Source organism: Oculina patagonica, chromosome 3, assembly GCF_052425735.1.
Source record: "Oculina patagonica isolate OP01 chromosome 3, crgOcupat, whole genome shotgun sequence".
In the NCBI taxonomy this organism is placed as follows: Eukaryota; Metazoa; Cnidaria; class Anthozoa; order Scleractinia; family Oculinidae; genus Oculina; species Oculina patagonica.
In genome coordinates, this window is record NC_135760.1 from 13,834,849 (window position 1) to 13,850,756 (window position 15,908).

The following is a 15,908-nucleotide window of genomic DNA, read 5'->3' on the forward strand; positions in this document are numbered from 1 at the left end:
CACTTCAAGACTTTTTTCTGAAAATATTGCAACTCTTTACCTCTGGTACAGGGTCAAGTAAAGCTTGTTTCAATCCTGGAACAACTGCACCCAAATAAGGAGCAAGATCCTGAGATAAAAGGAAATCAAATTCAACAAACAGCCTTGAAACAAACTATATATTAAGTAATTACAATGTATGGCAATACTATCTAGTAGTATACGGTTAAATTTTCCGTACATACACCGGGAGGAGCAGGGGAATTCCATATAAGTGATGGGGGTGATCGTTGTACCTTTCCGGTACCTTTAATGTATTCAAACCACGCCCACAGAACAAGACTCGGATTCCTTTCAAAATTTCCGGCGATCGCCACGGTCAGTTTTATACCGGATTCCCCCCCGGGGATTTGGGGGCGGGGGGGGGGGAAGGGTTAAGTGGGCACATGGACACACATGGCGGATGTGGACATTTTTTTTTTTGGGGAGGGGGGGATAAAAGTGGGGAAAACGGGGGGTTTTTTTGGGGTATGAAAAATTTTGAAAAAAAATTGTTTTTAGGGCCTAGAAAGACAAAACAAAAAAGTTTGCAAACACGATATGAATAACAAAAAAGTAGTTTGAATTTCCAAAAAAATGTTTGCAGAGGTGCATAAACTAAAAAAAAAGTTTGCAGAGGAAAATTTTTCATACCCCCTTCCAAGAAAATAATGGTCCGTCCCTGAATATGAAAACATTTTAGCCATCTGATTGGTTATATTCCCAAAAATATGGAATGAAGTAACAAATCATTAGATGCTATTCAGGAGTGTGAGTTGCCAACTTACCTTTTTGTCCGTTAGAGAGTACATATTGCCAATAATCTGAGCCGCCATTTTCTTGGTTTCAGTTGAACGTTCGCTGAGCGCGCGTTGCAGGACGGGCATGATGAGGGCGAGTGACGGAGCATCAATGAAATGAACAAAAGAAGTTTGTAGCAGAACTTGTAAACAAGGAGCAGTCTTGGTGGAGGGATCCATTAGGGCTTCAAGGAGCACGGACGATATGGCTAAAGATAAAGAACCAAGGTTTGAGTGAAAAATTAACAATGATAACATTTTAGTGTGTATTAACGCTGTATATTTTTTTTACGGAGACCGAGTAAAAATGTACGCACTACGTTTTCATTTTCTGCAATCCAGACTATACACGGAACCTGTTAGTGAAGAAATTACTTTATGGATAAAAAGAAAAAAAAAAACAAGAGATATTTTTAACCTTTCCACGCGCTATTTGTACTGCCACAATGCCACAAATGTGTATAAAATGATATATTTTCAAGTCGATTTATTATAACAGTTTCTTTAGTTCCAAAATAGATCACTCACGGAGAGCAACAAAAAAAGTCAACTTAATGTTCTAGTTCTCTTTGTAAGTCTTGAATGAAAAATACATAATAAGAATACGTGAAGAACAAGTATCAGTAATAGACACTAAAACAAAATGGTGATGTCAAGAAGACCTAATTTCGAACCTAATTCAATGTATTCTAAGACTACTATTTACGCTAAGAAAAGTAAAATCAATAAGCTCTTTGCAACTAAGTGTGTAATAATGATGGAATGCAGTTTACCTAAGATCTCAGGGTTCCTGATGACAGAGCCAATTTGTTTAAGGGCCTGGGCACCAGCCTTTTGCACTTTCATGTGGGAGTCTGTGAGCACTTCACACAACCGTGGCACAATACTGGGAAGACACGAGGATAACTGCTTTGGAGCACAAAATGCCATGGCACCAAGGAGTTCAACACTACCTAAACACAGGGACAAATTCAAAACAAGTTAAAACAAAATGTAGTCAAACAACAAGTAATATACTACTCTCAAAAAGGCTCAAGTTTACACGAGCAATTTTTATGTGACAATTTTTATTTGTTCGTGTATATGAGAAAAAAGGCCAATTTTTATGTGACAAATATATTTGTTGAGAGGCTGGCGTGTCAGCCTTTATGTGACAAATAAAAAAATGCTCATGTAGAAGACTCGTCACATAAAATGTGGCAAATATTGGATCAACATATTTGGTCCCCAATCTCCCAATCTCTCACTGGGCACTGTTTTAGTTTTTTGTTTGCGCGCGTATAATTGTCGTGTAAATACGGCTTAAGAGGAACGTTCGCATTTTTCCGCGCTATTTTGTCATGGACAAAAAGCCGGAAAAAAAGATTCGCTAAGTCAACCTACACATACATACCAGTCTTAGTTCTCCAAGAATCTTCATCCAGCGCAGCCAACAAGGACGGTAAAACAAGTTTGACTCCATGAGCACTGAGATTCTTCATGACTGCACGAGCAGTGTCATCAGTGGCCTGAAAACAAGGAATGAAGATCAGTTTGTATTCTCCTTTCTGATCACCAAACATTTCTTTGTATGTAAGTTTTGAGAATTTGGCAGTACATGAAGACAGTGTCCTCTAGTTGATGGTTTCCTTTATTCTCATCACTAGTCTGCTTGAGAAACTATTGACACGGTTAGGAGAAATTAGTTAATAATCATCTCACCTCTCTCACATATTGATTTCCATCACCAAAGCAGAGCAGTAGATTGGGAAGAACATGTACAACATACGGTTCAAACAAACGGCCCAACATTGAACAGAGCATCTCATAAGCAAACAGTGCTCCTAGAAAACAAAACGATCTATCAAAACTGAAACAGAACATTTTACAGTTCACACAAATGGAGCAGAACCAAGAAAACAAAAAGTATGCTAAAGCCAAAACGTTATTTTTTTCACCTGCTGGGTGACATTTCCCACATAAAAAATGACACTAGAGGTCCTGACAAAAATTAACTTGAAACAATGTCTACACTTGAATTGATTGAATATCCAAGGGTCCACTTCGTGCTTAATCGAGCGAAGTCTTGAGCAGTCAACTTGTTCTTTTCAACGACGAAAGCAACACATGGGAAGAATAATACTGGAAAGGGCTTTTTGGGAAGCCTAACAATGCAGTGTATTAGTGAGTATGACAATTGTTTGACGTACCCTCCCTGTGTCTGTAGTTCTTTTTATCTTGTATGGCGTCCTGTAGAGTGGACATGATATTCAGTTGTTTGAGATACAAAATTCCCAAACCCTTCACCAGTCCGGCTAGTCCATACGCTGCACCTTTCCTCTCGCCGTACACAGTGGAATCAAGGAGCTGAAATATAAACAAAGAAGATGAAAATGATAAAAAAAAAAAAAAAAAAAAAAAAAAAAAAAAAAAAAAGAAGGTAAATAACTGACACAAAGCTGGGAAAAGAATTTAACTTAAGTCAACCCTCGCTTGTGGTTTTTTTTTTTTGGTCCGGTTTTACTGACATATCAGTGTAGTTGCACATAATGCTGCGTTGAAATCTGGTGCAAAACTCTGTTCCCACACAACCAACGATACGGACTCCTCGACTCGACCGGAGCGAGCAAAGGTGATTATCTGCCGCGAATTAGAGAAAGCTAAGGTAGACATTTGCGCTCTCAGTGAAGCTCGACGTTCTGGTACAGGAAATGTGGTTGAGAGAAGTTACACAATCTTCTGGAGGGCGGAGAAGGTGGAACAGCAATATGTAGTTGCACATACAACTTGGTACATCAGTAAAGGAATAGATTCGCCATCACCCCGAAATGCTACTAAGCCAGTAAGGTATAAAATGAGCAAGGTAACCTGACTGTATACCTGGTTCAAGAGATTCTTCACCATTTCTGGAGCTTCTGACTTGATTGCTGGCACCAGCGGAGGAAGACAGTTTGCTACAGCCTCTTGAACCTGTTCAAAGTGTTCAATAATATTAGAAATACGCTTGCTTCACATCTTTGTCGCGATATTATTTTATCTAATCTATCTTGATGGTTTAATCAGTTTTTACTGTAGTCTAGCAACTCAGTTCAAAGGATCATCTTTGATTTTCATTCCAATTTTATTGTGACTGAAAAAATAGGGACCTACAGATCGGAGTGCCAGTACGACTTTCAAATTACTATCCAGTTACGTTCCCAGAGCCCTCACTCCTCTCTGTTGCTGACCAGTTGGAAAGGAGACTATCGGTACAAGATTGGTGTGAAATGTGATAATGGAAAGCACAAAGCACTTGGTTTGAAAAGTCGTACTCAATCTTGTACTTGTACTCCAATCTGAAGGTCCACAATGAGCCAACCTGCAGGCAGCCGTCTCCCATAACAGGAGAACATTACATCACATTATGTTCTGGCTAACAATGAGCGAGGTACTTTCAAGATTTTTCCTGGCAGCAAGCTTTTGGGGTTGGTTAAACTTACCTGCTGTGATGGCGTTGATAATGCATTCAAGAGTTTTCCAACAATTGGTCTGACCTTCAAAAAGTAACAAAAGTAAAACGTTTCATTAGCGGATCAGTCAAACATCAAACTTGTAATGAAGTAGTTGGAACCATCAACTTTCAGAGACGCTAAAGGGAAAGATAGGAGACAAATGAATGGTTTAACATGAAGTCCTTACCTTGGGGTCATCCTTGTCCAAATGCCGCGCCAAACAACCCATCAAAATGATCACTGATTGACGGATGGTGTCATGCGCAGAAGTGTCTTCAGCCATGTCTAAGAACTGCTCAAACACTGGCAAGAGAAGCGATATGTTGGCCTGCAAATTAAACCATGCGACAATTAAACAATATAATTCACAATTTAGCAGATGCATTAAAAGCACTGTGAGCAAACTGCAATCTGTGTAATACTAACCTTTCCGTGATCATTCACTGCCTTTAAAGCTGCATTCAACATGTGTTTCCTGACTTCCAGATTGCGATCTCCAAGACCAGTCGGAACAAAAAATACAAACAAAGGAGGAACCTGAAGAACGAGGAGATAAAGCACATTTTTTACCCAGCTTGAGTAAACAGGCAACGTTTTACGGCGCCGCTCATTTTCGCAGTCAATAGGTAGCGACGTCTCAAAACATTGGCCTGATTTATAGTACAGATGGACGATCCGTCCGGACGAACTTGCATTTTAATAAGGCGAGCTTTTTTTAGTTTGTCTGATAATTCATCTGTGTATGAATACGGGGAAACAGATTGATCATGAATCCGTCCAGACGACCTATCTGGGAAGTTCGTCCTGGTAGACGAATTACGCAGATAGTTCGTCCAGACGGATTATTCGTCTCTAGTATAAATCAAACCATTGTTTGTTTACTAACGATTTTTTGTCGAAACTTTGATTCTGAGACAGAAGGTGCGTACAAAATGTCTGCATGAAAGAAAACTATAAGATGCTAAATCACCTCGTTCCAAACAAACAAAACAGTTGAAGCACAAAGCAAACCGATTACGACATACTGGATTGTAAAATAATTTTCAACTTGGTTTTAACTCTTTTACCTCCTCTTCAGATAGAGTGGGTGACAATTCGCCAAGAGCCAGTGCTATCCCACATCTCGCATCACACGGGTCTAAAGAGTCACTGGGCACAACTCGCCCCAGACTGTCTACTACTGGAGGAGGCACCTGAAAACAGCGTGTCTTGTTAATATGACTACCGGTATGCGTACAGTTCAGACCTAACATGCATACAACCGGCCAGTTCTACTGAGGTGTGGTGAGCAAATGATGCTAGGGGTGTTGCTAGTTCTCTTGGATTGTTTCGCTCACAACTCGGGTGACCCAGCAACTCAGCCACAAGAAAGTCGTCATGTCTACATAATATTTAGTCTGGCTAACATGCAGTACTTTTTTGGCAGAGTTCTGTAAAAAAAGTTTGCAAAACTCGCACAATATAGTCTAACCAATCAGGGCGGAGATGATGTTTCCACAGCCAATCAGATGCCAAATCAAAAATAATCTTGATTAGGCGCGTACTTTTCCCGCGCTTTGCCGTCAATTGCACGTTCTTGCTTCAAGTTCTGACAGGTTTATAAGTTTCACTTTTTGCATATCTTGTGTTATTTTTATGCCAGTCATAGAATCATAAATAAATTTATGTTTGTGAAACTTTTGTCTCTGAAATCATTATGCGTGTAATTTACGGCAACGAGTAGGGATTACTGACTGAGGTATCCTCAAGCAATAAAACCAAAGCATGTGTGCACCTTGAGCTTGACGTCATACAGATCCACCAGCTGCTGTAGAATGGACGGCGCAACATCCGGGTGTTCAGTAACAGCTGTCGCCAGCGCTGGGGCAGCGGCTTTTCTGATAACTTCTACGTCATGTACAACATCCTCCAAAAGTGCACTACATAACGGCTCAGGGACACTGAAAGCTGCTTCCTGCCATAACCTGAAATAGACCATAATCAGCTGACCACTAAGTCATATAGTGATTTGATTTTGTAGAACAGTAGTCAAGAAATGACAGGAACCCATTAGGAAGTGAGGATGACTAACGATGGCAAAGATGGAAATGGATGACAACACGAACCACACTTAGAAAGGCGAGGCTACGGTTTCCAGTTGGACATTGAGATTTTGGAGAAATCTTGATTAAACATGGAATTCTTTAAAACTTGCTTTGAACATTTAACTACAGTTCATAACGTTTTCTTTCAAAACAAAGATTTTGTTTTGAGCCCAAAAAATTTAAACTATATTTAGCCAAACAAAATGGTCACCTCTCTCCTACTTTGGCATTTTCTTCATCAACATCAAACTTTGCTACCCACAGTCGTCTGACAAGCTTGGCAGACAGTGCTGTCCCATGATCCCCTGCAGACAGCAGCTCTGTAAGGACCAGAAGCCCTTGCAAGGCTGCAAATCTAAGTGAAGCTGCGGGGGACTCCAGGGAGTTTAGCAGGACGGTAATCTCGGCTGGTAAGGCTGTGGCACAACCTTCTCCACCGCTTGACGCCTTGCACAGTTCAACCAGACTCAGAGATGCAAGTTGCTGTGAAGAGAACAAGAACGAAAGAGAGTGAAATAGTGAAACAATGGAAGAAGAATGCAACCATTGCTAACAGTGTACCTGTAATCTTGAGCCCTTGATGGTGTCTGCGCTGGTAGAAATAATTTCAGCCAATAGAGACAGCATCTCTTGTCTTGGAAACAAACTAGGATCACTCTGAAAAGGCAAAGACAAAACATCTTTATCATGTGCAAACATTTCCAAATTGTTGACAAAGTTCACTGTGAAGATTACCAGGGATGCAACTTGTAAGTTTGATTTTCATCGCACACTGATGCCTCGGTATTATTTCAAAAATCGTCGTGTCACCTGTGCATGCGAACATTTCTCATATAGCCATGGCTGTGAAGGAGGTTTGGATAACCGGTCTTAATTAGCATAGGTTTTGACGATTTTATTTTTTCATTTACTTTGTAGTCTTTGTTTCGATTGAGAGGATGTATCAAACACTCGAGACAGTGTTTCATCGGCTATCCAAACACCTCGAATCACGTCAAAAATACTCCGCTGCGCGTTGTATTTTCAACTCTTTCTTGGTGTTTGGACATCGCAATGAAACACTGTCTCTTGTGTTTGATATATTACTTGAAATTCCGTTTACAGTAGATTGTTCATAAAAAAAAGATGCTGTACAAGAAAGGCCAAATGAAACAGATTTGCTGTGATTTCCTTCACGGATCAACTGATTTACCCCATTATTCTCCTCATCATCTTCATCATCATCATCATTATCACTGGCTCGTAGTTTACAGTGCTCAGCAACAACTTGCAAAGCTTCCTGTCTAAGATCTTCATCAGCCTTGGCAGCCTTCCCACCTCCTCCTAAAACACATCTCAGCAGAGCAAAACAGAAGGCAAACGCTGGCGCAGACAGCAGCTCGGTTTCAGCAGATTCTGATGAACTTGTTCCAAGAACATTTACAGGCACAGCCTGAGAGTGAATGATGGAAATCACACGCTTGGTCGCTGATAGTTGATCCTCTTCACACCAGTCTGGCTCAATGCGGCACATGGGCTTTAGAAGTCTTAGTGTAACATATCCAACAAGGTCAGCTAATGAGGAAAAACATGCACAATACCTTAACTGCAAAAATATACAGACCAATGCACACAAATGGGAGGGGCAGTGGCCTAATGGTTAGTGCACTGGACTCCAGGGCCGGGGACGAAACGCAACCCAGGAAAAGAGACAAGAACCGAAAGGGCCAAGCAGGGAGGAGAGGCCACGCAGGGGGGACAGAAAGAAACCCACGAAAGAAATGACTGAACAGCCCGGAAGCACGGTGAACAACCGGGCCCAGATCAAGCTGCCTGGGTTCGAGTCCCGGCCGGGGTCACTGTGTCGTGTTCTTTGGCAAGACACTTTACTCTCGCAGTGCCTCTCTCCACCCAGCAAATTTAATGCTGGGGGGTACCCCTACGATAGACAAGCATCCCATCTAGGGGGGAGTAGAAATACTCCCAGTTGCTTCATGCTACTAAAACCGGGATAAGCACCAGCCTGGTGGGCCACTATGCTTGGATGCAGACTTTACCTTTAACTAATACTTGCCAAAGCACATTAATCCACCTCAAAGCATAAAATTTTGAAAAAATGTCCAGCTTTAATGACAGGCACTTACCAAGATTTTTTTGTTCCTTGCTAAATGCACTTTGACCAAGCTTTAAAAATACAGACATCATGACAGGGGCAGTCAGGGGGGACTGTAATAATGGTAGCAGGGTGGGTAGGATGGTAGGTATGTACACACACATGGCTTTTGAGTTTGCTGTAATAGCTGTCTCCAGTAATGATCCCACTTGGACAACCTCACTGTGAAGCTGAAAATAACACAGACAAGTAAACTTTTGTTGGGCAATTCTGATGGATTTGCCTAATGACAGTGCAAGACATATAACAACGATGACTACAAGAAACTTTTCACGATGACTGTAAAGTTAAGGAAGATATCCTTGCCTCTTTTAATCTGTCTCTGATTTCTGCCTCCTTCATCAACTGTGCTTCAAATATTTCTTTTTCCTTTTGGCTCATTTCATCTTTTTCTGGCATTTTCCCCTCAGCTTTCTTCTTCTTTTTTAATGACTGTGAAAATTACGACATTTTGCAGTTAGTCAAGCTAGTTTTATCAACTCACATTGAATTCTTTTAGCTTTAGCACTGACAACTCAAAACTAAGGACAAATCCCTGAAAGTTCTATAGTTCTTTTCATTTCCCTTTAGTCCTTGTACCATTTCATGTCTCTAAAGATTATAATATTAAATAATAAATAATAATAAATAATTTACTTATATTGCGCAATTATCAATTTAAAAATTTTCAATTGCGCATTAAAATATAATTAAAAAAAAAAAACTGGTCCTGTTTCTGTCAGCCATTTGAGCCAATCAGGGCAGTCCAAAGTAGCCTTTGGAAGGTAGAACTATTGGGAGGAAATTTGCTTCTGATCTATGAGGGGCCTATTTTCAAATGTTTACTATGGTTTTTCACCTTTACGCTAAAATACTATCAATGAAAAGAGAGTCTCCCCTTAATTGACAACACACCTCTCGCAATTCCATTTCCCAGACTTGTTCTTCGTAAGAGTATGCCTTAGATTCCTTCTTCATGTTTTGCCGTTTTCCAGCTTCTAAAGCCTTAGCACTGAGAAGAAAACAAAAGTACAAGTGGATTTTTACTAGAACGAGTGCTGATTTTTGGCAAACAAACAGAAGTTGTGAGCAGTGAAAGGAATCGAAGATACACACAAGAAGATCGCACACTGACCGGGAACTGTTGTTTTCTACGGTCACTACCACCTCGGACGAACACCCAAGACAGTAGAAAAGGAGGAGAGAAGAGGAAGATCTGTGCAAACCCCCAACTCCTGCCCGAGGACAGAGGGTGCCGACCACCGACCTGCCCAGAGGGGGGCAAGACAAGCGGAAGAGTGAGAGAGGAACCGGAAGGTGCGATCGGAGCCACCCCGCCCAGCCGAGCAGAGCACACCCCGGAGGCGTCCCCCTGCAGACGCAGCGAGAGGTGCAGAAGCGGGAGACCCGCGCGAGGGAAGCGAGTGACAGCGGCCCGTCGAGCTGACTGGCCAACTGGCGGATGAGGAGGGGGAGGATCAAGGAAGGACGCGAGTAGACGTGGAAGGAGGAGGGCCCCCCCCGCGGAGTGTGCGCTTGTGAGGGGGGGACCGCAAGTCGAGGAGACTCCGGCGGGGTAGGGGGGGGCGGACCAGGCGAGGTCGAGCGCGGGGGGGAAGGCCGGACGTGCAGAGAGGCGAGAGAACGGGGAGGAGAGAGGGGGAGGCAAGAAAAACAGATTCCTGTTGTGAAATTGGCATTACTTTACATTTAGTATGGGCTATCTGGAATACTCTAAAGTTTCCACATTGTCGTGATATCATTAGCCTAAGGATACCTTGTGTTTTGCTTCATAACTTCCTATCTGCTAATTTTGATTATAACACAACATCTCCACACTTCAAATAATTACTTAAATTAAGTTTTTTTCATCAGCAAACTAACCTTTCTAGAACACTTGTGTTGTAGATCTCTCCTTCTGGTGTAGACATAATGGCAAACTCCTCAACAGTGACATGTTGAAATGCTGGTTTTGCTAAACAGATTGTACTGTGCTTCACAACTCTGGGTAAAATGACTTTTGGAGCAAGTTTTGCCATGGTGTGAAGAGCATTCTGTGAAGACTAAAATACATTAAGTCCTGATAAGAGATTTATCTTAGTGGCCAAATTCAATTTCTAACTAGGAAGTGTATGAATAGAGCGGCATTGAGCGCAAAGTAAATTGCGTTTTTTTGGTTTTGCATTGCACGCTAGTGATGGCTAAAAATCTCGCGCCACCCAGCCATCAGAATAAAACCAAAACCATCGTGACCGCCGCGCATGTTTTCCCACGCTTTGTGCCGGCACATGTATTTGCTTGGAGTTTTGATTGGTTCACTGGTTTGTCTGTGTCCTTTGTGATTGGCCGGAGTAATTACTTTGGTTTTGGTTTTACGACACTCAATTGAAACCCGCTTTATAGAGTCAACAGGGCAAGTGACCAAAATCACTAACAAGGGGGCATTTCTTTGATGTACTGTCAAGTTCTCACAACTAACATATAAGAAATGTACTAAGTCAACCAGTATGGAGAATAAAGTAAACGGTCCTTTCTCTTGACACCCCCTGTTCCACCCTGCCAGTTGGGGCCCAGGGGGCACCTGGTATATTTTTGGGTGGGGGTGTGCCACGGGAGAAACCCTTACCCTATACCAGACCATGTCACGATTTGCAACCCTATACTACACGAGACACCAAAATCTCTACCCTATCCCAGACTTGCATTTTTTACCACTGTAACACTATCAGTGTTTTATGGAAAACCATCTGTCAACAACACTGCCGTGATGATTTTATTTACGTTTAGGAAATCCTCTTTCTCTCTAGTTTCATTTCACTCTGGACTTAATTCATCATACCACCGATCAGTTTCCTGCAAATACTACCCTCAGACCAAACCTCCTTTTCTATACCCTATCCCAGACTAAACTGCTTGAAAACCATGCCCTTCACAGCGGCACATACCTATATAGCTCTTATATGGGAGTACCCCCAGGGGCCCCCCCCGAAGGATGAGGGGGAGGGAGTACCTCACATCCAACAAAATCTAAAAAGCATTTATCTCATCCAAGATAAACTAGTTAAACATTTAACGAGCATGGGACAAAGAAAAAAATCTGAATATGAGTCCCGGAGGGATTGAATTCATGACCTTCCAAATACTGGGCAAGGTTAGTTTACAGAGAGACTTATTGTGATCAAGGCCATAATAGGTCTGATTTGTTTGAGTGTATTCATGCATGTTTGTGAGAGAACATTATTTAAAAACCTTGAAAGCTTCTTATAAGATAAGTTAACAGAGTTTATTTACCTCTTGGGATGTGTTGTCAGAGACAATCATATCAATAATGGCGTCCACATGACGATCAACAAAGCTGCCTGTCTCTATCCCCAAACTGTGTGCAATCCTGATCCACAAGTTATCTTTGATAGTAACTAAAGTGTAACAAACAATGTTAATTACAACCACTAGTATGAATAGGCCTCTTTAGCTTCATAAATTCCGTATGTTAATTGCCCATTTCAGATCATGTGATGCTCTCCTGAGAATTGTCCTTTGACTAGCTGAAAATTACTCAGTGCTATTTCCACGTAAATTTGTTTGAGTTTGAAAAAGATAATTCTCAAGGGTAACATCACATGGTCTGAAATGGGACAACAAACAAACGAAGCTAGCTAAAGAGGTCTAGTTGTTTCTTTTTTACCCAACTGAATAGTATTCATCCCTATCCAGTTCTTTCCTAACTCTCAAGGATAGCATCATATGGTCTGAAATGGGGCAACGAAGAAACAACGGTAATAAGGTCTATTATCAAAAAAACAAAAGCCAACATTTCTCTGATTTCTTTAAAATGTAACCACTAAAATAGCAACTGTTATGAAAATGTTTCTTTTGAACCCACAAATCATTACTCAATAAGAAATCTTAGTTATATTGGAACTTTGAGATCAGGGTGACTCTCAGATAATTTAAAATCTTGCTATTTAATATCTGAATGTGATACATACAGTGTTCAGAACTTTAGCCAGGAACGAAGGTATCTAATAAACCTTCTGCAAAATTTACTGAACATCCTAGAAAAGCACCAAGAAATTAGGAAAGAAAATAAGACTTACAGACAGTGGGATGGTGTGCATCTAGAAGAACTTGTAATGCAATCTTGTCTTTTGTGTCATCAGACAGGTCAGGATTACTCTTCACAAGGGACTGGACCAGGCAGTGAAGAGCAGACACAAGTATCGCATGGGTAATATTAGTTCTGCCGGCATCATTTGGTGAGACGCCCTGTGGTGCAGCATCGCCATTAACAACTGGAGCAGAACTGTCTGGAACATGATGCTGAAAGGAATACAAAGCATTCTTAGTCCTGTTTCATAACATTAAGGTCACACAAATGCCAGAAACACCCCTTGCGATGTTTTCTGTCACAAGTGTGAACAACATGACATAACGTAGCAGGCCATATGGAAAAAATTGATCTTTTCTTTATGTTGATATGACCATGTTATGTTTTTAATGTGAACCAGGCCTTACAGAATGAAACTTTTAATGTTGATTCAGCTAATACTGTGTTACAGAGTATTCAGGCAGCAAAAATGTTTCTTGTAAGTGTTTGTTTTTTCGCAAAATCAATAATACGTAAATTATATGCATGACAATACAGCCTGCAGGTATTCTCCAGAAAGCCGATGTTGTTCTTATGACCCTGTTGGCTGGAGCTAAATACAGGGATTGTAGAGATCGGGTGAAGCACTGCAGATAATTCTCTTTCAGTAACATAGGGATAGTACATGTGTGCGGATTTGAGGCCAAGATGCTTTCCATTTAAAAAAATCAACAAGTTAGATTTTGGAAAATTTCATGTCAAATAGAAAGAAAAAGGCCACTTTATAAACCAGTGAGGCAATGGTTTTTGTCTCTTTAGCACAAATGAAGCTAATTACGAAGAGGCTATAGAGTATACTAGGATTGTTAAGCCCACCTTCTGTTGTGCTAGAATCTTTGAAAACTCAGCCAGCATTGAAGATTGAAGCTCCACAGCACTTTCCCCTAAACTGTTGAAGAGACGCTGGATACAAGACTGTGTACTTTGCCTGACCTTCCAACTTGAATTAGTCAGTAAAAACATCAAAGCCCTACACCAAGGTCTGAATTGAAAAAATAATAAATTAAAATTAAAATAATAAGTAAGAATACAAAAAACTACAGACGAACATCACACTGTAATATTATTATCAAGGAGTTGGCTTACTGGTTGTTAGATTTGTTGAGTCTTTGCCCGTGGCTGATGAAAAGTTTCTCTGTGACAGACACCAGTAATAGAAGAGCTGTTGAGAGAAACATTTGTATTCATTGTTTATATATTTTCTACAGAGGCTACTTCAGCAACTTCTTTCAATAATTTTTAATTACTTAATCAAAACAGAAGATGTACCTTCCTCAGATGCCAAGTTTAAAAACTTCTCTGAGACAAACAGTTGTTTCTTTGTGTCCAAGAGTGTTGTCCAAAATGAACCAAGTTTGGATTCTGAAAGAAAAGAGATCAAATTTGTCATGGCTTTTTTAATAAGTCTGCACAATAATTGTGTTTCAGGATAGGATTGGGTAAAAGAACACATCATGAATCCCACAAGATGAAAAACATATTTAATAAGATAATCATACGCAATGTCTCCCAGATATTAGAGGCTGCTGTAAAGTTATCCCAACCTTACAAATCTGGGGTGCTTTACATTAACTCAATATGTTTTGGAAATTTCAATCCAAAGTCAAATGGACAGTTCCGTTTCGGTTCAGTCTGATTAGAATATTTGGGACCACTGAATGAAGGTGGTCCACTTGAGTTGGACTGGGCAGACTGAAATTTACCGTTCCATTTTACCAAACGGGTACATTGCCTTACTTTAGTTCAGTAGATTCTCACAGACGTGGAGCACTGGAGAAAGGGATGCAAAATGGAAAGGACTATTCCACTCAGTTAGCCCGGTTTATTTGGGAAAATGTCATACCATTTTACAACACTTTGTCGGACTGGTCAGTTTGTGAAAATGGATAACACCCCTGAATATAAAGAGAGGCTCTCCCATTCAAACCTGTTCAACTGAAAATAGAACCATCAAGGACTCAACATATCAACAAGTTAATTCTTTTGGCATAAGGTTACCTGCTTGCACATCAGCGAGTGATAATCTAACCAGAATTGAAGCAGCTAGAAGTCCTTCAGTTACAATGGCGGCCTGGTTTGGTTGGTTGCTGGCTTTCTCAACAGTCTAATAAAATAATATATTCAACAAATCCCTTCAATAAAATGGTTTTCTATAGACAAACAAATCTATAAACGTGTGCTTCTAGAGTTACATTGTATAGATACACTTAGCAGGGCTGCAAATAATTTTTTTCACTTGAAAGGACATATGCCCTACTAAGACACCGCCTTGGTCGGACAAAACAAAATTGTAGTCGGCCAGATTTTTATTCATCGTTGCCGTAAAATGATTTACGATCAGAAAATTGTCCGGACATCATGTCCGACCACAATTGAGATATCGTCGGACATGAGCAAATTTTGGACGGCCAATGTCCGATGACCGACTGTTTTTTGCAGCCCTGACTTAGTGTTTAGTTAACAATTTTATTAAGTATATTCATAAACATTGTGTTTTGATTTTAATTACTGCATATTCTCATGAAGGCTTGTGGCACAATTACACGATTCTTGTAATTTTTTATAAAGACAAGACAATAAATTGCAAATAAAATTGAACAAATCTTTCATAATCACCTTGTGTGAACATCAGAAAGAAATACTGTTACACTGTTTGAACTCCAAGTAAAAGACAACTTGTAACTAGTGAATTCAACTTTTTACCTGCAGTAGCTGTGGTAAAATATCCATTCCTTGAAGAAGGGTGTTACCTATGAAATGTGACGTTAAACAAAATTTGAACATGTTAAGCAATGACATTTGAGTTCTACAAACAAGATTCTTTATTTTGTATAATATTTCAATGCACTTTTTAAGAAGTTTCTCCTCGCTGATAGCCACACAAATTAGAGTTTGTTTTGAGTGTTTGGTAGTAATTGTTTCATTTCATTTGTTCACTTCACCTGTCTGCTTGTTATTAAAATGGAATGTTGATCACTTTTAGTTTGGGAATAAAAAAAAGCGCGGGAGGAGTGGTGGCCTAATGGCTAGTTTCTTGGACTCCAGATTGAATGGTCCGGGTTTGAGCCCTGGCTGGGATCAGTCTCTGCATTGTGTTCTTGGGCAAGACATTTTATTCTGATAGTGACTCTCTCCACTCAAGGGTATAAATGGGTGCCGGCAAATTTAATGCTGGGGGTAACCCTACGATGGACTTACATCCAATCCAGGGGGGGGGGTGGGGGGGGGGGTAGAAATACTCTTATGTTAATACTACAG

The 15,908-nt window shown here is 40.5% G+C and overlaps 2 protein-coding genes across 2 annotated transcripts in view; one reads left to right on the plus strand and one right to left on the minus strand.

Annotated features, from left to right (window-relative positions):
* The window catches only part of LOC144646761 (SEC14-like protein 2), a 137,833-nt gene that overhangs the window by 99,977 nt on the left and 21,948 nt on the right, over positions 1-15,908 (plus strand). The window lies entirely within an intron of this gene.
* Positions 1-15,908, minus strand: part of LOC144646731 (stalled ribosome sensor GCN1-like) — a 35,626-nt gene that overhangs the window by 11,913 nt on the left and 7,805 nt on the right. The window contains 26 exon segments of the mRNA XM_078506414.1: positions 41-109; positions 807-1,027; positions 1,592-1,771; positions 2,212-2,326; positions 2,520-2,641; positions 3,008-3,164; positions 3,678-3,767; positions 4,277-4,330; positions 4,476-4,616; positions 4,715-4,825; positions 5,356-5,481; positions 6,063-6,252; positions 6,584-6,855; positions 6,934-7,029; positions 7,565-7,926; positions 8,496-8,694; positions 8,831-8,956; positions 9,419-9,515; positions 10,388-10,566; positions 11,795-11,919; positions 12,601-12,823; positions 13,467-13,632; positions 13,737-13,812; positions 13,920-14,012; positions 14,649-14,754; positions 15,354-15,400. Of these exon segments, the coding sequence (XP_078362540.1) occupies positions 41-109; positions 807-1,027; positions 1,592-1,771; positions 2,212-2,326; positions 2,520-2,641; positions 3,008-3,164; positions 3,678-3,767; positions 4,277-4,330; positions 4,476-4,616; positions 4,715-4,825; positions 5,356-5,481; positions 6,063-6,252; positions 6,584-6,855; positions 6,934-7,029; positions 7,565-7,926; positions 8,496-8,694; positions 8,831-8,956; positions 9,419-9,515; positions 10,388-10,566; positions 11,795-11,919; positions 12,601-12,823; positions 13,467-13,632; positions 13,737-13,812; positions 13,920-14,012; positions 14,649-14,754; positions 15,354-15,400 (3,743 nt within the window).